Raw genomic sequence first — 19219 nt, forward strand, 5'->3', positions numbered from 1 at the left:
TCAGCGGAGCACCCCCGTCGGTCGACAAGGGTAGTACCCCCCCCGGGTGCTGTTGTTGTCCACAAACTTTTTGATTTTTATGTTTTGATTTACTTTTGAAATATTCTTTTCTATGAAATGAAATTGTTTTGTTTTGAAAAGAATTCGAATGTCATTTATAAATACGATCGTTAAATACATTCGAAAACATTTAAAACAAAAGAAGAGAGAAAAAGACAACTCAGGGCAGAAATTAAAATTACTAAAATGTAGATGGGGCTTAAATTTCAAAACAAAGGCTGAATAAAGTCTAAACCAAGCTCTATCCGATCTTTTGCAAATGGCGCGAATCCAATGGAACAAATTTGTGGAGCAAGAGACTAAAAGTCATAATTTTAAAACACAAACAAAGCGAAAACGAAAGTGGTGACACACAGACACACAAAGCACCGCTATTAATATATAGATACTATACAATACATATGAAGGTTCCAACTCAGGAGATTAAGAAATATGTGCCGGGTGCATGCCAAGAGCTAGCAAGTTAAAAAACCAAACCTTGAAAGAAGAGTTTTTAAAACGCAGTTTAAGTATCACAAAATATTTATTTTAAAACAAAATTTTCTTTCTTCTGAAATCCCTCTAACGGTCAATTTCTAACTTAAGCTCGCGCTTACTTATTCTTACTAACATCCCAGGCAGGGTTTCTAGCTAGCAAAAATCCTTAGCTCGATCAACAATAGAAATAAAGTAGAAAATAGGATACAAATATTGTAAACAAATATTAATCAAAAAAGTATTAGAACTTAAGATATAAAATCAAATGTAGCTTTTTTAAGTTCTTTTTCAACAACAATATACATAATAATAAAACAACATTAAAAATCTTTCGGCCAGTAGGGTTGCCCTCTCCAAAGGTCTTGATTCCAGAAAATTGAAATAAAGGGCAAAGAATGACTGAAGGAGGGTACAAACCCCGTTGAAAACAATTTTTAAAACTTAGTGGTTTTGCGACCCTGAGGTTTGAAAAAGGGACCCTATGACCAGCTATCCATTTTGCTTAAGTGTCCTCTCTCGAAAGGTTCCGAAAACACTAAAGTCTTTTTCTCAAAGTGTTATGATGCTGAAATCTTCCATGAATACTCCCAATGTAGAACATAATCATTAGGCAAATTAGCAGTAACGAAAATAAACAAATGCAGAATACAAACCCTAAATCAAGAATAAAAAAAACAAAAAACTAAAATTAACGAGTTTGAATATGATCTATGATGAATCCGAATGTCTGTAATCGGGTCGTAGGTTTTGTGATGAGAGTTTGTGAAACTTCGTATTTGTAACAACCCAAAAATTGACGTGAAAATTTATTAGCTCGTGTACTCACGATAAAATACCTACTTAAAACCCATATAGGCTAGTTTTCCTGAAATTTGTTTTAAAGTTTTTGTTCTCATTTTGATCTTGGGAAACGAAGAAACTCCATTATCTACCAGAAAATTGTACAACGTTTGGATGGGTTGAGGTTGATACCCTTTCAGTTCCACATACACTACTTCTGCACACGTGAATAAACAGACTGTTTCTTGGTCAGTCCAGGAGCCCTCCGGTAATTCCAACAAACTTCCAGAATCGGTAAGAAATTCTTCCGTTCGCAATCGTCGATAGCTCTTAAATGAGTTTCGATTTCTCTTCTTCGGTTCTTTTTTAGCGGTATCTTGATCTTCGTTTCTTAAGCCGAAAGGATTTTTACAATTTTTGCATTTGCAGTTCTGACAGGACAAACCTTTCTTGTAGCAGTAGCATTTTGTTTTGCGAACAGCTGATTTGTTACCGCCACAAGAGGTGGTACAGCGACAACCTTTCGTATTTACAGGCTTATTATTGTGACAAGAAATGCAGCGACACTTTTTTGAGCAGTCCCTCGATGCGATTAGACACGGACACTTCTTTGTTTTCCCAGTGACACAACCTTTCTTGCAATAACAATGTGCTAGAGAAAAGAAAAGGTTTAAAAAGTCTTTTCAAGTCTGCAGGCTATTCCAAGTTTGTGACAAATAACTCGAAATAACAAATTACAAATACACGCTACGCTTTCTTTTTATAAGAACAATTTAATAAGAACACGAGACTGAAATTTGGCCAAAACCTAATAACAAATTAGCCTCAGATTTCAGAAATTAACAGATTTTAAACCCGTTTTAAGTTCTTAAGTAAAGAAATTAAGTGTATTAAGAACGTCGGAAAACAGCCCAGCCTAAACCAAAATTTACTGGTTCTTATAAAAAAAGCGTGTAATAGATGTGCTACTTACCAGACTTTACTGGAACATCTTTCTCTTGAGATTCTTCTTCAGCTGCTGATTCACAGGTTTCCTTTGTAGCACTATAGTGGACCTCGAATACATTGTATGCTATTAGTAAAGGTTTCTCGAACACGGGTGATACAGGGATGAAAGTTTGAACATTCAACCTTGCGTTGGATTGAAGAATTGTTATGGGTACTCTCAAAATATCACAAACAACCTTTACCACAAAGTCGCCATTATTTGAAGCAAATACACCTCGTTCTTTAAAAGTTTCAATGTCTTCAAAGTCATTTTCAACAAGAAACGTTCTATAGCTGCCATCAATTTGAAGCCTTTCAACGAATAATGACCTAAAGAAAATGAAAAAAAGTCACTTTGTGTTGTTTATAATAAAAATAAACATGCTCATCTTTTTCGTCATCCTTTGTTTACTATCTAATAACTAATCATCGAAAGATATATTGCCTTCAATCAAGAGTTATTGATTTGATTCTTATAAAGAAAATGCTTGTAATAAAAATAATTATGCTCATCATTTTCGCCATCATTTGTTTACTTTCTAAGAACTAATTACCGAAAGATATATCGCCTTCAATCAAGAGTTATTGATTTGATTCTTATAATGTATATCAAGTAGCAACAGAAAAGATATAATATTAGGTGTGCGCGAACATTTTTTAACCGCAGCGGCCCGCTCAGAATCGAAAGAAACAACATCATGAATCTGAATCTGAATCAGAACATGAATATTTTTCTGGCGAGAAAGTCCGCTACGTGAAGCAACAAAAGCCCCTGCAGGGCAAAAAACAATAGAGCATATACGGGGGCGTTCATTCGAAGCCACAATACGGTATTTAGATTTTTCAGATCTTGCTAAATTTGGATCAAAAACTACATCTCAAAGTAGGGTTATTTTTCAATTTCGACAACTTTACGCCGATTTTGATATATGAGAGATTCCCAGTAGGCATGTATTTTTCTCACCCGAAACAAATAATTTTTAACATACCTAAGCTGTGTTATGTCGTTGTCAATATCTGTAATATCATTTCCGAGGTTAAGTTCATTGAGTTGTCGTTGTAACTGTTCAGTTTGTTCTACAGAATGAATAACTTGGTGTATCTGGAGTAGAATACTTCTGAAACAACAGTCACCGTCTCTTGGAACTTGTACAATCGAACGTTGAAATGCATTTAAGTTATATTGAAGGATATCTGTGTGGTTTTTCTCATTAAGACTAGAGTCGAGGGTTAGGTTTTTCATCAGAATATCAGTTGCTTTGAAAGCTCTATGAAGACATATTTTTCCGATTTCCTTCACAACAGTGAACGTCGTGTTCATAATATCAAATGCCATTTTAACCAGTTGTTTATGATCTTCGTTGTTTTGTTTGTCGTATTGTAGGTTTTCTTGATAAAATGGTGCTGGCGAAGTAACGACATCGTCGATTTGGTTTTGTGTCTTATAGGCATGACTGCTAGGCGGTGGAAAAATTGGAACGATTTTTGAGTTACATTTGTGTTTCTTTCCATTGGTTCTTTCATTATGATAGTAAAAGAGTAACGTCAGTATCGCCAAAAGTAATTCGTGACCAACAAAACTGACACCTAAAACGAAATCAATCATCGTTTCTACAGAAGCATGCACATGTTAGCGGAAATTCGACTTGATTTTTGCCAAGTATCATATATACGAGTTAGTTTCACTCTAATTAGAAAAGCGTAACAGAAAATCCAAGTAAGTAAACTTGCTCAATTTTATACGCAGTCAAACCTTGAGAAGTCTTAAATTATTGTAACATCTACTTTATCTCATCATAAATATTCTATTGCCACGTGTTAAGAGTTGTGGTAAAAGAGCAATTTTGGAAACTTTGAAAATCATTCTTCATTTTCCATAAGATGTACTTGATGTACTCGAATACAATACCTAATAATAAATTAAAAACCGATTTTCTTACCTCTCAACAAGCTTCTATTCAATAAACGATGGAGGTTTTCGTTTTGTTCTGTTCCATCACCAGGTGCAATGCCAGACAGACAACCTTTCTCAATATGAACTTTCAGTTTTCTGATTTCCTCGTCCAGTTCATTTGATTTTGCTTCTGACAAGGTCGAAAGAAACGGGCGGTGTAAGACAAACAAGGTATCGAGATTTTTCAAAATAACCTCCTTATTAGGAGTTGGTCTCTTACGTGTCTTTCCAAGGTCCATTGGATCTCTGAAGATCAATCCGAAATCCGAAATAAATTTTCTGACCATTTGGTTTTTTCTTCTATTGGGAAACAATTTCGAAATTCTTTGGACCGCATGGAATAGGTCAAGCTTGATATCGATATTTGTTCCAAATATACCTCGATACAACTCCCGATCCTGACAGCAATTATCAATCACAACTTGTCCTAAGTTCGGAAAACGTGAGTGAATTGTATGGATCAAATCTTTCAGTTCGTTATGCTTTGTGCTTTCAGTCAACTTCCAGCCAACGATTGAGCCTGTGCAATCCATCACAATGAAAAGTTTCAAGTCAGAGCTGACAAACTGATTGTCGATGGAACGAAAACCCCCTGCTTTTCTCGATACTTTAAATGTATGATCCGCTGAGATGAAAAGGACAGGTGATCTACTGTCAATGGAATCTTGGTACTCTTGCGATTTTAAATAGAAAAAATGAAAGAAAACATTCTCTAGTTTGTCTGCACTTGGAAACTTCGTCAGCTCGTTATTAAGAGATTGACCTTTGTCCATTTTATAAAGATAAACATTCCTCAAGTTTGCTAATATCTGTGAAATTTGTCTGAAATTATTTCCGGATGCAACCATTTCAAAAAGAAAGTCCACTAAAACAAAGGAGAAGCCTGACTGGTGGTATAAGGCATAAGGGAATCTTTCCAAAATTTGGGCTGGAAGTAAATTGAAAAAGTCTTTGGATCCCGAGTAAGTTTTACAACCATTTTCTTTGGTGCATAAGTAAATCCTTTGTATCAGTAACACATTGTTATTGACGCAAAATAACATCCTTGGACTAAATGCTCCTTCGTCGACACGCGAAGTAAGTTGACCAGGTTTGAAAAAACAATTATGCTGTAGACACTTGACGTTGCAACCGTATTGTTCGATTGGTGACCAAATAAATACATTGACAGGAATATGAAACTCCTCTTGAATCAAAGTAAACTGTGTTTTGTAGCGAGGATTGGTTGGGTTTTGTTGAAAATCCTCAATGATCTTATCCAGAGCTTGCTGTAGTGAATGGAAATCTTTTCCCAATGAAACACCACAAGCCAAGTGGATTATTAGCAACAGCAATAACACCTTTACAAGTGACATATTTTTACTTTTTTATAAAATCTTTCTGAAACGATAAAAAGAAGCCGTTTGAGAATCATGTAAAACATGGCGAATTGGACCCCTTCTTTTCAATAGCATTACTTAACATTTTGTGAATCTTTCTATTTCTTATATGCGAAGCCCCATAATCTCAGAATTGGAAAGTGCAAAGAAACCAATGAGATTGGGGGGGGGGGGCAAAATAATTGACCCCAACTCGAATATATATGTTGATTGGAGCTGACACACACAATTTGAGCAAAAAGAAAGAATATGGAAGTCATATTGAGAAAAAAAATTATTTCATAAATCTCGAATAATTTTTAAAAATACACCCCTGTTTCAGTAAGCTGGTCATATCTGCCTCGTTGGAATACCTGGTGGAAGAAATTGCAGAAAAACTTGGAAAATGAATGACCCCAATCAAAATAAAGAAATTTATGGCTTAACGGTCAAATGTGACTTAATGTAGACCTGTATGTCAGCCGAACAATTTAGCTATTGTAAATTCTCCCTATATCATTTTATCGGCTGTTTCTCTTTTCACACAATCCATGAGTAAAAATTCCCCCTGGGAAACTTTCATTTAGTTTATTTCCCTTTATTGCAATCGTAATCCAAAGTCAAATCCAAAGTCAAAAATTCAAAGTCACAACCTTTAGCTATAAGCCCAGCCCAGCATAACTTCTTCAGATTTTAGATCAGGCCCAGTGAATTTTCATTTTGTTCGAGAGCAGCTTCAGTGGATACCGAGTCACTAAAACAGGGGTGTAAAAATGGCTGTAATTGAAATAAATGTTAATCCACAACTAAGTAATACAATACACAACAAAACACTGAATAGCTAGGTTTTTCTTGTTCTTTTTCCACTTAAAGGAAGATCGTGGCCAGAAAGATCATCTGTTAAACGTGCCAATTCTAAAAAAAAAAATACCGTTTTTATTACGAAAGCCTGTTTTGGGGGCCCATATTCCAAATAAGCCGTCTCTATAAAGCGATGCATGCTGCTGAAATTTTGTTCACTGCTCGCAAGGCTTAAACTCTTTTGTTGTAATTCTCCTAAGCGTGCTAACAGTCAGCATGGTTACAAGTAGCCCGGGGGCCACTTATAGCTTTTTGATAGAGTGGATGGCGCTGATAAGTGGCCCGGTGTAATTTGGCAGACTTCATTTTTTGGGTTTGCTTGAGCACGTAGAAAATTCTTACCACTAGATCCAGTCCCTTTTTGGAGAAAAACAAACAGAAAACAATGACCAAGGGACCAAGAATACTGCAAGCAATTACAAATGCGAAGTATGTGTAAACGCAGTCATACTGGCATTTGGCATTTGGCAATTTCTTACGAGGGATTCAAATTTAATAGCTTTTCCATTGTATTTTACTTCATGACTTCTCAAGGAATCATCTATTGAATGTTATTACAAAAAAGGTGATTCCCTCGTGTTCAAGTTTGAGGGTGTTTTTCCACTGAAGTCTTAACCCTATTCGGCCTAGGGGGGGGGCTCTTTCTGTTCGGAGGCCAAACTATTGCTAATAGCTCCTGAAGCTAAATAAAAGTTAGGAATTTATGATTTTAAATGCCAGAAAAGGGGATTCCTTCGCTAAAAATGGCATTTCAAATGCCAACACGCTGGCATCATTAGGCATTTGAGAAACTACAATAGCGCAAAACAATTGAAATCAAAAGAATACTGCAAGCAATTACAAATGCAAAGTATGTGTAAACGCAGCCTATGTGTAAACACAGCCAGTATGTGTAAACGTATCTTTTATTTTTATGGTCATTTCTTGGCATGATGTCGAAAAAGATTCAGTACCTTTTTCTTTTCTTGTTTGATGCTTGCGTTTGGTTTGCTTATTGCGTCTAATATCTAAATGTGAGAAAAATTAAAGATAATAATCAGACATAAAGATTTCAGCATCTCAGTAGCGGGTTGGGTCAACCAAAATCATGTCAAACTGGGGACGCATTTTTTCAAAGTTGGTATTTTGGTGCCCCCCCCCACCCCTAAATTAAGGAAAAATGTTAGAAAGAGGACCAACAAGCACGGAAACATTTGGATAATAGCTGATTTAAGAATGTAGAAAAGCGAAGGGGCACCAAATTTAGCAATTAGAGGCGCTTTTTGACACCCCTCGTCATTTGTCGCCTCCAAAAAATCAGCCGACGCAGGGGGGGCACTACCCCACCTGCCAACACTCTACTACCTCCCTAAGAACTCAGGATTGACGGTAACTGTAAAATTGAAATTTGGAACAGTGGTAGGTATTGATAAATAAGGTTGCTTGAAATGAGACAATATCTTTACTTGGAAACTCTTGGTCATCGTCGGCCTCGTCAAGATTACCGACTTGGTCATCATTTGCTTCGTCTTGGTCATCATTTGCTTCGTCTTAGTCATCATTTGCTTCGTCTTGGTCATCATTTGCTTCGTTGGCTTTGTCATCATTTGCTTCGTTGGCTTTGTCATCATTTGCTTCGTTGGCTTTGTCATCATTTGCTCCGTTGGCTTTGTCATCATTTGCTTCGTTGGCTTTGTCATTATTTGCTTCGTCTTGGTCATCATTTGCTTCGTTTGCTTTGTCATCCTGCTGAACATTTCCTGTTGGCAAAAACGAAAAACCAATTAATTAGTTTCCTACTAGACGGTTCCCGTCGTCGCAAACACCGGGTGAGATTGTTGCTTTCACATTATAATGCAAATGAAAATAACTTGGCAAAGAAAAAGACAGTTCAATAAATCACAAAATGCAAAGGATTGTCTTTAAGATGATGATTCTCTATACTCAATCTAAGTCCAGGTTATTGACGGTACGCGTCGTCGTCACAAGCACAGAAAAAGTGAGGCCGATTTTGTTTTCCTTAAAGAACAGTTGTTCATCGATGAGTTGTTCTTCATCCTGTACTGGTTCGTTGTTTGGGGCTAGAACGAAATTATTATGGATTAACTAAACAAAAATAAGATGTACCGCGGGTACCAAGTGTCTGGCTTTCTTTGAAATTATATATATTTTGCGGCACAAAGTGTAAATTTTAATTCGTGTTTATCGGTTTAAGGATACTTCCCAATATTTGATAAACCCGCATTCGATGTAAATCCGATTCCGCATGAAAAACGGATTGGATAGCATCACTGTATACAAGTCCATTAGGCTATATATCGTTTTATTAAAAGTTTCATTAATCCTGTTAGCTTAAAAATCAACCACGAAGACAAGAAGATCATCTACCTTGCTAGTATTGCCATGGGTTTTCGTTTTCTGTTGAATAGATATACAATCCATGCCATAATATATTTGCACTTTTGGCTAATTTACCATTTTTCGAAAATTGAAGTTCGAGCGAGAATGTCAATTTCAGGCCCTCAACTTGATTTCATCGATTATTTCGATCTGGGAGGGATTTATTGGTTTCTAGGCTATATTTCAAGCCCTACTGGACCATTTTTAAACTTTTGGATCCTCAGATCCTCAGCGTTAAAACTCAGAGTTAAAACTCTACCCTTCGAACCTACTTTAGAGCACTTACAAATCGATTGTGGTTTCAAAACACCCCGGTGAATTTCCCTTTTGTGCCAAGTATTTTGTCCCTGATTGTAGCATTTGGAGTCATAGCCCATATTATGGAATGTGACTCTCACGATATAGATACGGCAAAAAATATGGTTAGACAAAAATTTTCTACTATCAGAGGATCTGAGTAATTTGAAATTAGCTGTTTTGAATATAACACCTTACCTTCAATAATGTCCAGAAGCTCTTGAGAAACAAAGTTTTTCCTCACATGGATACCATGGTATTGGATACGTCCGTTATTATTTGTGAGGTTGATTTTCTTCCCACTACAACCCAGCCCATTTTTTACAACAAAGTTTCGTATCTGGTCGACAGGTATAGTTGTCAACCTATTTATCTGGGTTAATGGAAGGCCGACAGCGTCCCCACATGTACAGCCCACTGTTTTTGAAACGATGATCAGGTGACGAGTCTAATGATAAAAATTATTAGGATATTCTTATTGCTCCACTTTCCATCTGGTCTTACCTAAAGCTATATGGACAATCAAAGTAACAGGCAAAGCAGCTTTTTATCCCTTGTTAATTTTCAGCAAAATCTGAGCAACTGTTATGCAAAAAGTGAGCATTTCGGGTAAATTACTGACCAGCCTGTGCAATATTAATAATGCAGGCGAGCAAACTAAAATTTTTTAGATACTCAATACTAAATGCTTAGGCTCAATACACTGATGAAAATCTTAATTCGAAAGCTTCAGTTATCCTGAGTTCTGTAGGGGGCCATGTGTATTTTACATTTTTACAATAGCCCACTATAAAGTTGGTAGGCTTCACCGATTCTGTCAGGGGCTAACTTTTGGTCAATGTCAAAAACAAGTAAAGAAAGATGAATATACCTCTGGTTTTATAGCTTGTGTTAACAATCTATGTAATTTGTTTCGGTCAGTTGTATTTTCTTTGACCTCATACCGTTGGTGAAAGGGAGTAATAAAAGGAATGAGAAAATCTCGTACAAATTGATGAGAAGTTTCTGTGATATCCTCAATGGACATTTCCAAGTTATCCATTACCTATAATAAGAGTTGATCACATTTCATTTTAACACATAACTTCTATTACAATTCTTGATTCAAAGATGGAACAAAAACTTTTTTTGGAGGTAAAGGGAAGTTTAGCTTTTCGAAATACCAAGTTTGAGTCAAAGGGGCAAAGAGGCATTGAAAACAAATGTAACTTGGCTCGAAATATCAATTTAAACAAGGAAGTACAAAAAGAATTACCATAGCCATAGAATTTAGCAATAGCCCATAATTATGGATATCTCTCGACTGATGTATCTCAGGGAAATCTTCGAGCACTGAGCTAGCTAGAGCTCGATATTGCTGCTCATGGAAATCAATCTTCAGCAGTATTGGGAGCAGCGCCTGTGCTAGACCAACAAACTCCGCGATTGTTTGATTAAACTCATACGAATCATTGAAATTACCGAACTGGGGATTTTTCTTGTATGGGATGACGATGATCCGTTCAAGAAGTCTGAAATTGATTTAACAATTAATTTTAGTGCGTTCTTTCAATAACATTTCTGACATTTTTTTATTGGGCAATTTCCTCCCCCAGGGGCCAAGGGCATAACATAAGTATATAAACCATAGGTCTTGTTCAGACCTAGGTTTAAGGTGATTAGGTGTACATGTTCTTTTATTCTACTATTGTATTCAAATGCATGGTCCTCATTGGTTTGATCAAATTTTAAAAAGGAATCACCCTCTGGTTTAAGAAAAAAAGTTTTCACGACTTTGTCTCAATTATTTGAATAGGGAAATCAGAATTTTGCCAGCGACAAGCGTGCGTCTTTATTAGTTACAAAAGAAAACTGTTTTAACTACTAGCCGACTAGCTAGGCATTTGTAATTTGGCATTTGCTTACAAGGGGATACCTTTAATCACAATTTTCATGTGCTTTCTATTGTCTTATATTCCGCAGAGATAGATAAGACAGGGAATCTTCTTTGTGTAATATTACAGAAGAAAGAAAAGGATTCCCTCTGATACCTTGTTTTGACGCATGATCGAAGTAACTCAATCCTTTTCCATAACAACTCTCATTCTCTTTTTATTATGTTATCAAGGAATCCTCGTCAAACTATTTTAAATTGATATGATTAAAATTCAACTTTTTGCCGTAGGCCAAGGCTACGGCAAAAATTGCAAATTTTATAACATATAGAAAAAAATGAATAGAAAACGTGCATATACTTTAAAAAATCAAAAATGTTTTTCTCTTTGTTTTGGTCCCTTTGTTTGATTTCAGATGCTAGAAAAGGGGATTCCTTCGCTCAAAATGGCATTTCAAATGCCAACAAAATGCCAACACGCTGGCATCATTAGGCATTTGACAAACCGAACAAAAGCGTGGAACAATGAAATTCAAAAGAATACTGCAAGCAATTACAAATGCCAGGCTGGTCTAAACGCAGCCAATGCCATGACAGAAAATACAATCGGAAAGCTATTAAAATCGAATCCCTCATGAGCAAATGCCAAATTACAAATGCCAGTCGGTCTAAACGCAGCCATAGCTGCCAAAACTAATCCAACCAGTAAATCGCCTGCCCTTTGTAATTTCATTACCTTTTCAGTCTAACACCCTCGTAATCTTTAAAGAAAAGTCCGTTCGAAGTGCATATGGGTACGGTGTTCGCCATTTCGTGGGAATTCTTCTTTTTCTTGGCACTCTGTAGATAAAATCATTTCTTATTGAGATAATAAAGATTCAATCCACCTTGTTATGTATCGTCGGATCAAAATTTATCAGGTTCAACGGCGTCAGGGTCAACGAGCTCAAACATGAATATTCGTATCAAAATCCAATTTAGTGAAGACCATCCACGACTCAATTTCAAATTTTTAAATAATCTAACCAAATACGATATTCTGCAATACGATATTTATTTGGACAATCGTCAATGATTTTTAACAAATGTGTCCAAGTGATGAAACCAATGAAGTTCTGGGGTTTCCAGTGAGAAAGCTTATTTCAAAAAACCCGCTGTGCACTAGGGGAGCAGCTATATAAATGGGTGATAAAAGTATAAAACAGCACAAAAAGCATTAATTCTATTCTTTTTCAACTTTAAACAATAAGTTCACCTTGTCATAAACCCACATTGTTGTGCTTTCGAAGGCAGTGTTTCGATCCTCCACGTCCTCCCACCAAACCGGAGCAGAAGATTTCGAAAGCTCCTCGTCCAAGCCTGATTCTGTTGGTACTGTGAAAAGAAAATTATTAATTTAAAGGTCTACCAAAAAATGGGTGGTGCAAACTCAAATTGAATTTAACCTTCAAGAGATGCCAAAGTTCCAACATAATAGATGAAAAGAGCCACAAAGATGTGGATAAATTTTTCCTCTGTAAAATTCTAAGAAAAATTGTAGCTCGATAGTAATTGATCCTAGATTGACTATTTCTACACAATCCTTTGATATTCGGACCGAAAGTATATTACTGTCTATTAAGAGTTATTGATTTGATTTTTGTAAAGTAGATGCTTATAAGAAAAATAAATATGCTCAAATCATGTATCTCCCCCTGTTCCCCTGAGTTCGTCCACCGCATTGCGTGTACTTTCGATTTTATTTAAATTTTTTTCCGATATCACCGCCATAAATGGGGGGTACTAGGGCAAGATGGGTCACGGGGATGCTCCGCTGGTCAGGGTACCTTTTTTAGCCTCCACGAGTCCCACGTAGGGTCGCAAAAACACATAAATAGAATAATTAGTCCCTCGTAGGGTGCCTATTTTTGGAAAATTTGGGGGAAAAGTAGAAAATTCGAGAAAATTTTGGAATTTCAGTCCCTTTCAGGGTCACTTTTTCGCAAATTTCGAGTCCCACGTAGGGTCCATTTTTCGAACTTCAGCGGAGCACCCCCGTCAGTCGACAAGTATAGTACCCCCTCCCCCGGGAAATGCCTATCGTAATACTTTCTCAAAAGTTACATATCATTAATAGGAACATTTTTTTATAATTTTTTTTCAAAATTATGCTGACGTCAGCAGAAATCAGCAAAATACGAAATTTTGCAATAAAGTGCTGACGTCAGCAAAATTTCAAAAATCTTTTCTTTCAAAATGGTCCTTTTGATGGTGTGCAACTTTGGTCCAAATTTCATGTTTTTTAACCATAAGCCAAACTGGAGTTATTCAAAAAACAAGTTTTGCTGACGTCAGCATTTTTTGGTTTTTGCCTGATATCTTTTTTTGGGTGAAAAAATTAATTATGGCACAGCTATTCCAGTGATCTACACTCCAATACGCTTCTTTCCAAGTATGAAGTGATATGCTATGACAAGTGAAAACGGTGATAAAAAATTCAGGTAAATTTGGACATGCCTTAATTTGCCTGAGTTTGCTAAGACGAAATTAACCCTATTATTCAGGCTTTTTTGAATGTACTCTTTTGTGCTTAAATTGTAAGAGGTTGGAATAAGCAGGGGTTGGGTACTTCGGAGAAAAATCAATAAAATGGGGGTGGGGGTCATTATAAAGTGATATGGGAGTGACTTTTTTCCAAAAGTTGCAAAATGTACTAGTAGTAGTAGTAAGTATATTCATCTGGTGGCTGTCGGCGGAACCGGGAGTGAGGGAGTCAATCCCCTTTTCTATTTGCGCTAGACCTGGGAGATCGAATGCTGAGGTGGAGCACCACACCTACTCTCAGCTCCCAGTAACTTACCGCCTAGATCAGATTACCCAATCTAAGCTACTCATCCGCTGAGTTGGCGGTGACCAGGGATCGAACCCACAACCCTTAGATTGTAAGGCAAATGCTCTGAGCTACCCGGCCACCGGCAAAATGACCCCCCTACAATTAAACACAAAAGAGTAGTATTATCAATGGGGGTGTTTTCCACCAGGATTGAATAACTTTTGATCTAGAAGTGCTGTGAACAAAAGATTTTGCAGGAATGTTCCCTGCAATAATAGGTAGATTCCACCCTCTGATAAAAATAGGGTTAATAGTTTTTATGAAAATGACACAAAATAACATGATATTGTATAAACAAAGAATGTATATGGGCAAGGCAAATTGATATTATATTAGTCAAAAGAATGAATGTATTGGAAAACTTACAAATTATACTTTTGGTAATACCAACGATGGAAAAAATTAACTGGACTGCCGTGCTTTTCCCCGATCCAGCACCACCAATCACCACGGGAACAAACGGATGGTCCATTGGGGAGTTGAACCTTTTGATGTTAATGGCATATGCCATCGCCCCAAGCGTGGCGAAGAAAGGGGGACTGTTGATTGAAAAATAGTCCCTTCTAACCCGTTCCAGTACAAGCTTTGCCGGGTCAAAGTTGGCATTGGTGAATTCTCCTAGTAAAAAATGATAATTTACATTTTGTCTACATAATGATACCCATTCGTGTTTGAAGCATTTTTGATTGTTTGAGATTTTACCTTAAGGGAAGAAATTTTGGTGGGAAGAAAATTTGGTGGTGAATTCAATTTTGCCTTAAATCCGCCAAATTAAGTTCCCGCCAAATTCAATTTTATCCACCATCCGTCAAATTAAATTCCCGCAGAATTTATTTTTTTTTCGTTTATGTCTGATTTTTCACAATTTACCCACTAAAAGTATGCAATATTAATGTTTTGACCTTGATTTTCGACCTAAAAATCTGTCATCTGCCAAATTAAATTCCCGCCAAAATTAATTTTTTCTCCGATCTACCAAATTAAATTCCCTCTAAAAAAACATTTTGGCCATCCGCCAAATTAAATCCCCGCCTAAATTTCTTCCAATAATGTAGATCTTTTTCCGAAAATGTTTTAGATTCGTATCAATATTTTTAGCCTACAACATGATGAAATTGACATTTTAAATGTATACATGGTTAGCCACGATAACTAGAGAAATTTTTTTCTGAGGCTCTACGTAAATTTTTCATTTGTGGTAAAAAGTAGCAGCACTGCAAGGTTATTTCAAAAGACTTAGAATTGATTCCAAAATCATTTCCATTTAGTCTGACAACAACTAAAATCGATTCTAAACGGCATCAAAGCTTTCACATTTCTTAGTATTTCTTCTTGTTTAGCAATAACCCCTGGAGAAATAGATTTTACTTACTGATCGACAGAAGTTGTTTGGTGTAAAACTTTGTTGTCGTGAAACCCAGACCTACATCTTCCGGGTTCACTCTCGTAACACCTTCATCGTCAACTCTTAGTGTTATAAGAGTGAACTCAGAATGTGGGAAGACCCAAATACTTGAGCGACCATCCCAGCTTTGAATGCCACAATCCTAAAAGAATGTTCACAATCTAGTTTATTTTAGCTTTTATTTTCTTCCGAATTGTATTCCTAGGTATGTTAAACATTAAAGTGCAGAACTCTACGGCAAATTATCTTGCACATTTTCTAAATCACAGCACTCAAAAGCTCATTTAATATGCCACCCAAATCCCCTGAGTGAATATAATTGGACAGAACGGCAAGAGACAATCCCTGCATGTAAACACTTCTACCAAACAAACCACGATTTTAATAGAGACGCAAAGTTCACCATCATCGAACAGAACAACGAGACTGACATTGAAAAAATGAAGAGGATTATACTACAAAGAGAAAACTTTTGGATCAAAGAACTGAAGACCCTCACACCCCATGGATTGAACCAAGAATTCAATTTTCTCCAACCGAGCGCCTAAGTCTGATCTACACGTAGACTTCAACACAGGCTTCATAGAGGTGGTGCTGTGGTGCAGCTAGAGGACGCGAATTCTAAAGTTTAGACCCCCCCCCTATCGGAGAAAAGAAAAGGAAAACAAGAACGCGAGCAAAGCGAGCGCGAAAACTTTTCGATAATTTTTGCTCTACTTTGTTATTGAAAAACGGCCTTAATACGCTATTGTTAGCCAAGTATGCCTTGTTTGGTCACACAATTTTTGATTTTATTTAACACTGACTATTTGTTGGCAAAAATATGGTACAGTGAGCGACGTACCTGCCGTACATGGTGCGGAGCCCCAAGAGTTTCGCCCAAGAAAAAAAATTAAAATTTAGAATGCCTAGATTACCTCAAATCGCATCATCATGTGCATCATGATGTGAATTATTTTTTAATCGTTCGATGCAGCACAAGATGTTTTTAGAACTACCTACTTTTACTAATTATTGAAGGAGTAAAAACCGCCTTTACTGTCTCTAAGTTACTGCAGTATCAGTGTATTGTATTGTAGTAGCAATATAAGTGAATACGGAGAGACGACCATATCATTTAGTGCTGACGGAGAAAATTTTATCTAGACTCATTCGTTGGATGCAGTATTTATTGCATCGCAAAAGTTGTCATTAAAAAAATGCGCACGCAGAAAAAAACCGAAAATATTTGTTTAGATATCGTAAAGTTTTGCTTATTTTGAATAACCTCACCATGACAATAAGTCAATAGGACATCCAAGATTGTGCAAGCGAAGCGAGCAAGAAAATTTTCTGGTTAAAATAGCGGAATAATTTTTTTTGAAAATTTTTCTGCGTAACTCATGAAGAAACTAAAACAGTCAAGAACACCTACAAATTAGCCTCTCATAGGCTATTTAGACTATTTTATATAGGTTATTTAGCCGAAAATCGATAAGGAATACATGGTTTCTCATTGTCAGAGAAATGTTCATGACAAATTTTGACTTTGGGTCAATTTTGGTTTAGGAAATATTCCACCTTTTGGTAACAAAATCGGGCTTTTTGAAAAAAAATTTTTTTTTTAACAAACATGTGTTTTTGTACGCGGCACTTTATTATCAGAAAATTAGCCTATAATCGGTTAGTTAGCCGATGGATAGTAAATTTATTCATATTTCTGTTTACAAAATTGAATGTTATATCAGTTTAAGTGAAAAAGATTCTTTTGGCTTTGGGCAATGAAGTAATGGTGAAAAATAGACGCGACTATTTACATTTCGTCAGAAATCGAGGTTTTTATCGATTTTCGGCTAAATAGCCTATATAAAATAGTCTAAATAGCCTATGATAGCCTAATCAGCCTATGATAGGCTAATTTGAAGGTGTTCTTGACTGTAAAAGGTAAATAGTTTTATACCGAAATACCGTTTCTTATTGATAAAAATATCGAAATACCGACAAAAAACAGGCAATTTACCGATACCGGTAGAAAATGAAATACCGTAATCCCGTCATTTTTTTCTCGTAATACCGATTTACCGGGGGTAAAAAGGCCCAATACCGTCATACCGTAAAAGTGAACCCCCCCCCCCTTGAGAACGAACCGAGTCCGAAACATATCGGGAGGAATCAAAATTTAATAGCCGCTTTCTTTTTCACCGTTCAACATATAGTTGGACAGAAATTCTTATTTCTTTGAGATGAAAACTTCCTAAGAGAACCACTAAGCCAGAGATAATTCTCTTATGGAGCTTGGATATTAATCGAGATCTGCTTTGAGACTAGTGTAAACTCGGTAACTCAGAACAAGTTTGCGGCAGCTAAAAGAAATATTGCTCTACCTGGAGGGATAAAGAGAGGTAAGTAATTTTTTACTTTGTCGCCAGAATTTCAAGAAGAAATAAACATTGACATTGTTATTTACAAACATTATACGCGTTTAAAGACTGGCTACTAATTAGCCTATTTCATAGGATTCGTGTTTTCAGTACATGATCTTTTTCTACGTCACTGCAGTAATCAAATTTTTATTGTAAATCACTCCTTTGGGAATCGAGATAGAAAATTGAATAGAAAATAGCATGTAGCAGATGCACGAATCCTACTAAATAGGCTAATACTGAGTGTCTGACAATATTTACTATTTTAAACTCTTCGTGTATTGCGGCTTTGTGGGAAGACTCAAGACTCCCGTAAAATCCCATAATTAACAAGAGCTGTGGCCTTGAAATTATGACCAGAGAAGATATGGGCTAAACGGTTATAGTTTATAAAGCTTCACTTTTGCTGTATCGGCATAAGCAATCCTTTTTCTGACCATATAAACACGTTATCCACTGTCTAGGGCTTTACCGATTTTCGCAAGTTATTGGCGTGATTCACGGTCCTAATTGGCGTAGCCAAAGGCGTAATAAGGCCAACTTTAGACTAGTGACGTACAAAGACTGGTAGTGTTACTTACCCTTACTGGTTCAACGATAGGTATTGTTGGATCCTGGTTCGCAGTTTCAATCAGTGCGTAGAGATAATCAGGAAGATAATTCTCTTTTGATTGGTAATATTCCCTGGTGAAGAGATTCTCCTTGTAGGATAACGCATTTACGATGTCAGATTGCTTGGAGACCTTTTTCATACTAATGAACGTAGTGTACCTAAAAAAGGACAATACGAACACGTCAAGACTAAAACTTTAATAACCCTATTAGCCCCAAGCTTTTTTGACTTTTGTATCCCCAGGGGGGGGGGTAGAATCTACCACCCTCGATTATTTTCGATCTAGAAGAGCTATGGCCATGAAATTTGGTACAGATGTTCTCCATCATGATACAATTTTCCAGGAAGAAAAAAAAATTGATGACGTCCTTCAAAAACTGATGACGTCATCACAAAATTTCCACCTGTCGGAAAAAAGCCCAAATATATGGTTTACAAAAATGTCTATTACAGTCGAACCAATAAAGATATTTCGATTCTGTTTGAAGATTCTGAAAGGTAAAAGACTGTTCTTTAACATAATTGCCGGTTTTGCAATTTCCATGAAGATTTTTTCTTAAAATCTATGCTGAAGAAGAATAAAATTTTCAAAATTTGATGACGTCATAAACAAAAATTTCTTTAGAGTTTTTAAATTTGTATTATCAATACACCCCTGTCTCAGTGCCCCGGTGGCCTGATTTCAGTACATGATTTTTTTCAGTACATGGTTTCAATACATGATTTTTTCCTACGTCACTGCAGTAATCAAATTTTTATTGCACTCATTTGTGAATTGAGATATAAATTGAATAAAGACAGCGACAATAAAAACAGTTCTTGAATTCCCAAGCCATTTAGGATGATTATAAATGAGTGCAATAAAAATTTGATTACTGCAGTGACGTAGGAAAAAATCATG

At 36.3% G+C, this 19219-nt stretch overlaps 2 protein-coding genes across 4 annotated transcripts in view; both read right to left on the reverse strand.

The window, feature by feature from the left end:
• Positions 1-564: 564 nt before the first annotated feature.
• Positions 565-5648, reverse strand: LOC136822440 (uncharacterized). The gene is made up of 4 exons (XM_067078701.1): positions 4245-5648; positions 3294-3891; positions 2291-2634; positions 565-1969 (listed from the first exon to the last, which is right to left on the reverse strand). Exons 1-4 carry the CDS (start codon positions 5611-5613, stop codon positions 1374-1376), a joined length of 2907 nt encoding a protein of 968 aa, XP_066934802.1. The 5' UTR covers positions 5614-5648; the 3' UTR covers positions 565-1373.
• A 248-nt stretch (positions 5649-5896) lies between these two features.
• LOC136822441 (uncharacterized) overlaps positions 5897-19219 on the reverse strand; it is a 30269-nt gene continuing 16946 nt past the window's right edge. For 2 of the 3 annotated variants that reach the window (XM_067078703.1, XM_067078702.1), the window contains exons 5-15: positions 18287-18476; positions 15271-15445; positions 14265-14516; positions 12282-12400; positions 11763-11866; positions 10409-10664; positions 10025-10198; positions 9352-9601; positions 7923-8216; positions 7431-7484; positions 5897-6531 (exon numbers count right to left, since the gene is read on the reverse strand). In XM_067078703.1, coding sequence (XP_066934804.1) covers positions 8008-8216; positions 9352-9601; positions 10025-10198; positions 10409-10664; positions 11763-11866; positions 12282-12400; positions 14265-14516; positions 15271-15445; positions 18287-18476 — 1729 coding nt within the window. In that variant the 3' untranslated portion in view covers positions 5897-6531; positions 7431-7484; positions 7923-8007. Of the gene's footprint in view, positions 6532-7430; positions 7485-7922; positions 8217-8400; positions 8538-9351; positions 9602-10024; positions 10199-10408; positions 10665-11762; positions 11867-12281; positions 12401-14264; positions 14517-15270; positions 15446-18286; positions 18477-19219 lie in introns of those variants that run through there. The other variant, XM_067078704.1, reaches the window with a different exon arrangement.

The sequence above is a fragment of the Clytia hemisphaerica genome, unplaced genomic scaffold (assembly GCF_902728285.1).
Source record: "Clytia hemisphaerica strain Z4C2 unplaced genomic scaffold, Clytia hemisphaerica genome assembly, whole genome shotgun sequence".
Taxonomy (NCBI): Eukaryota; Metazoa; Cnidaria; class Hydrozoa; order Leptothecata; family Clytiidae; genus Clytia; species Clytia hemisphaerica.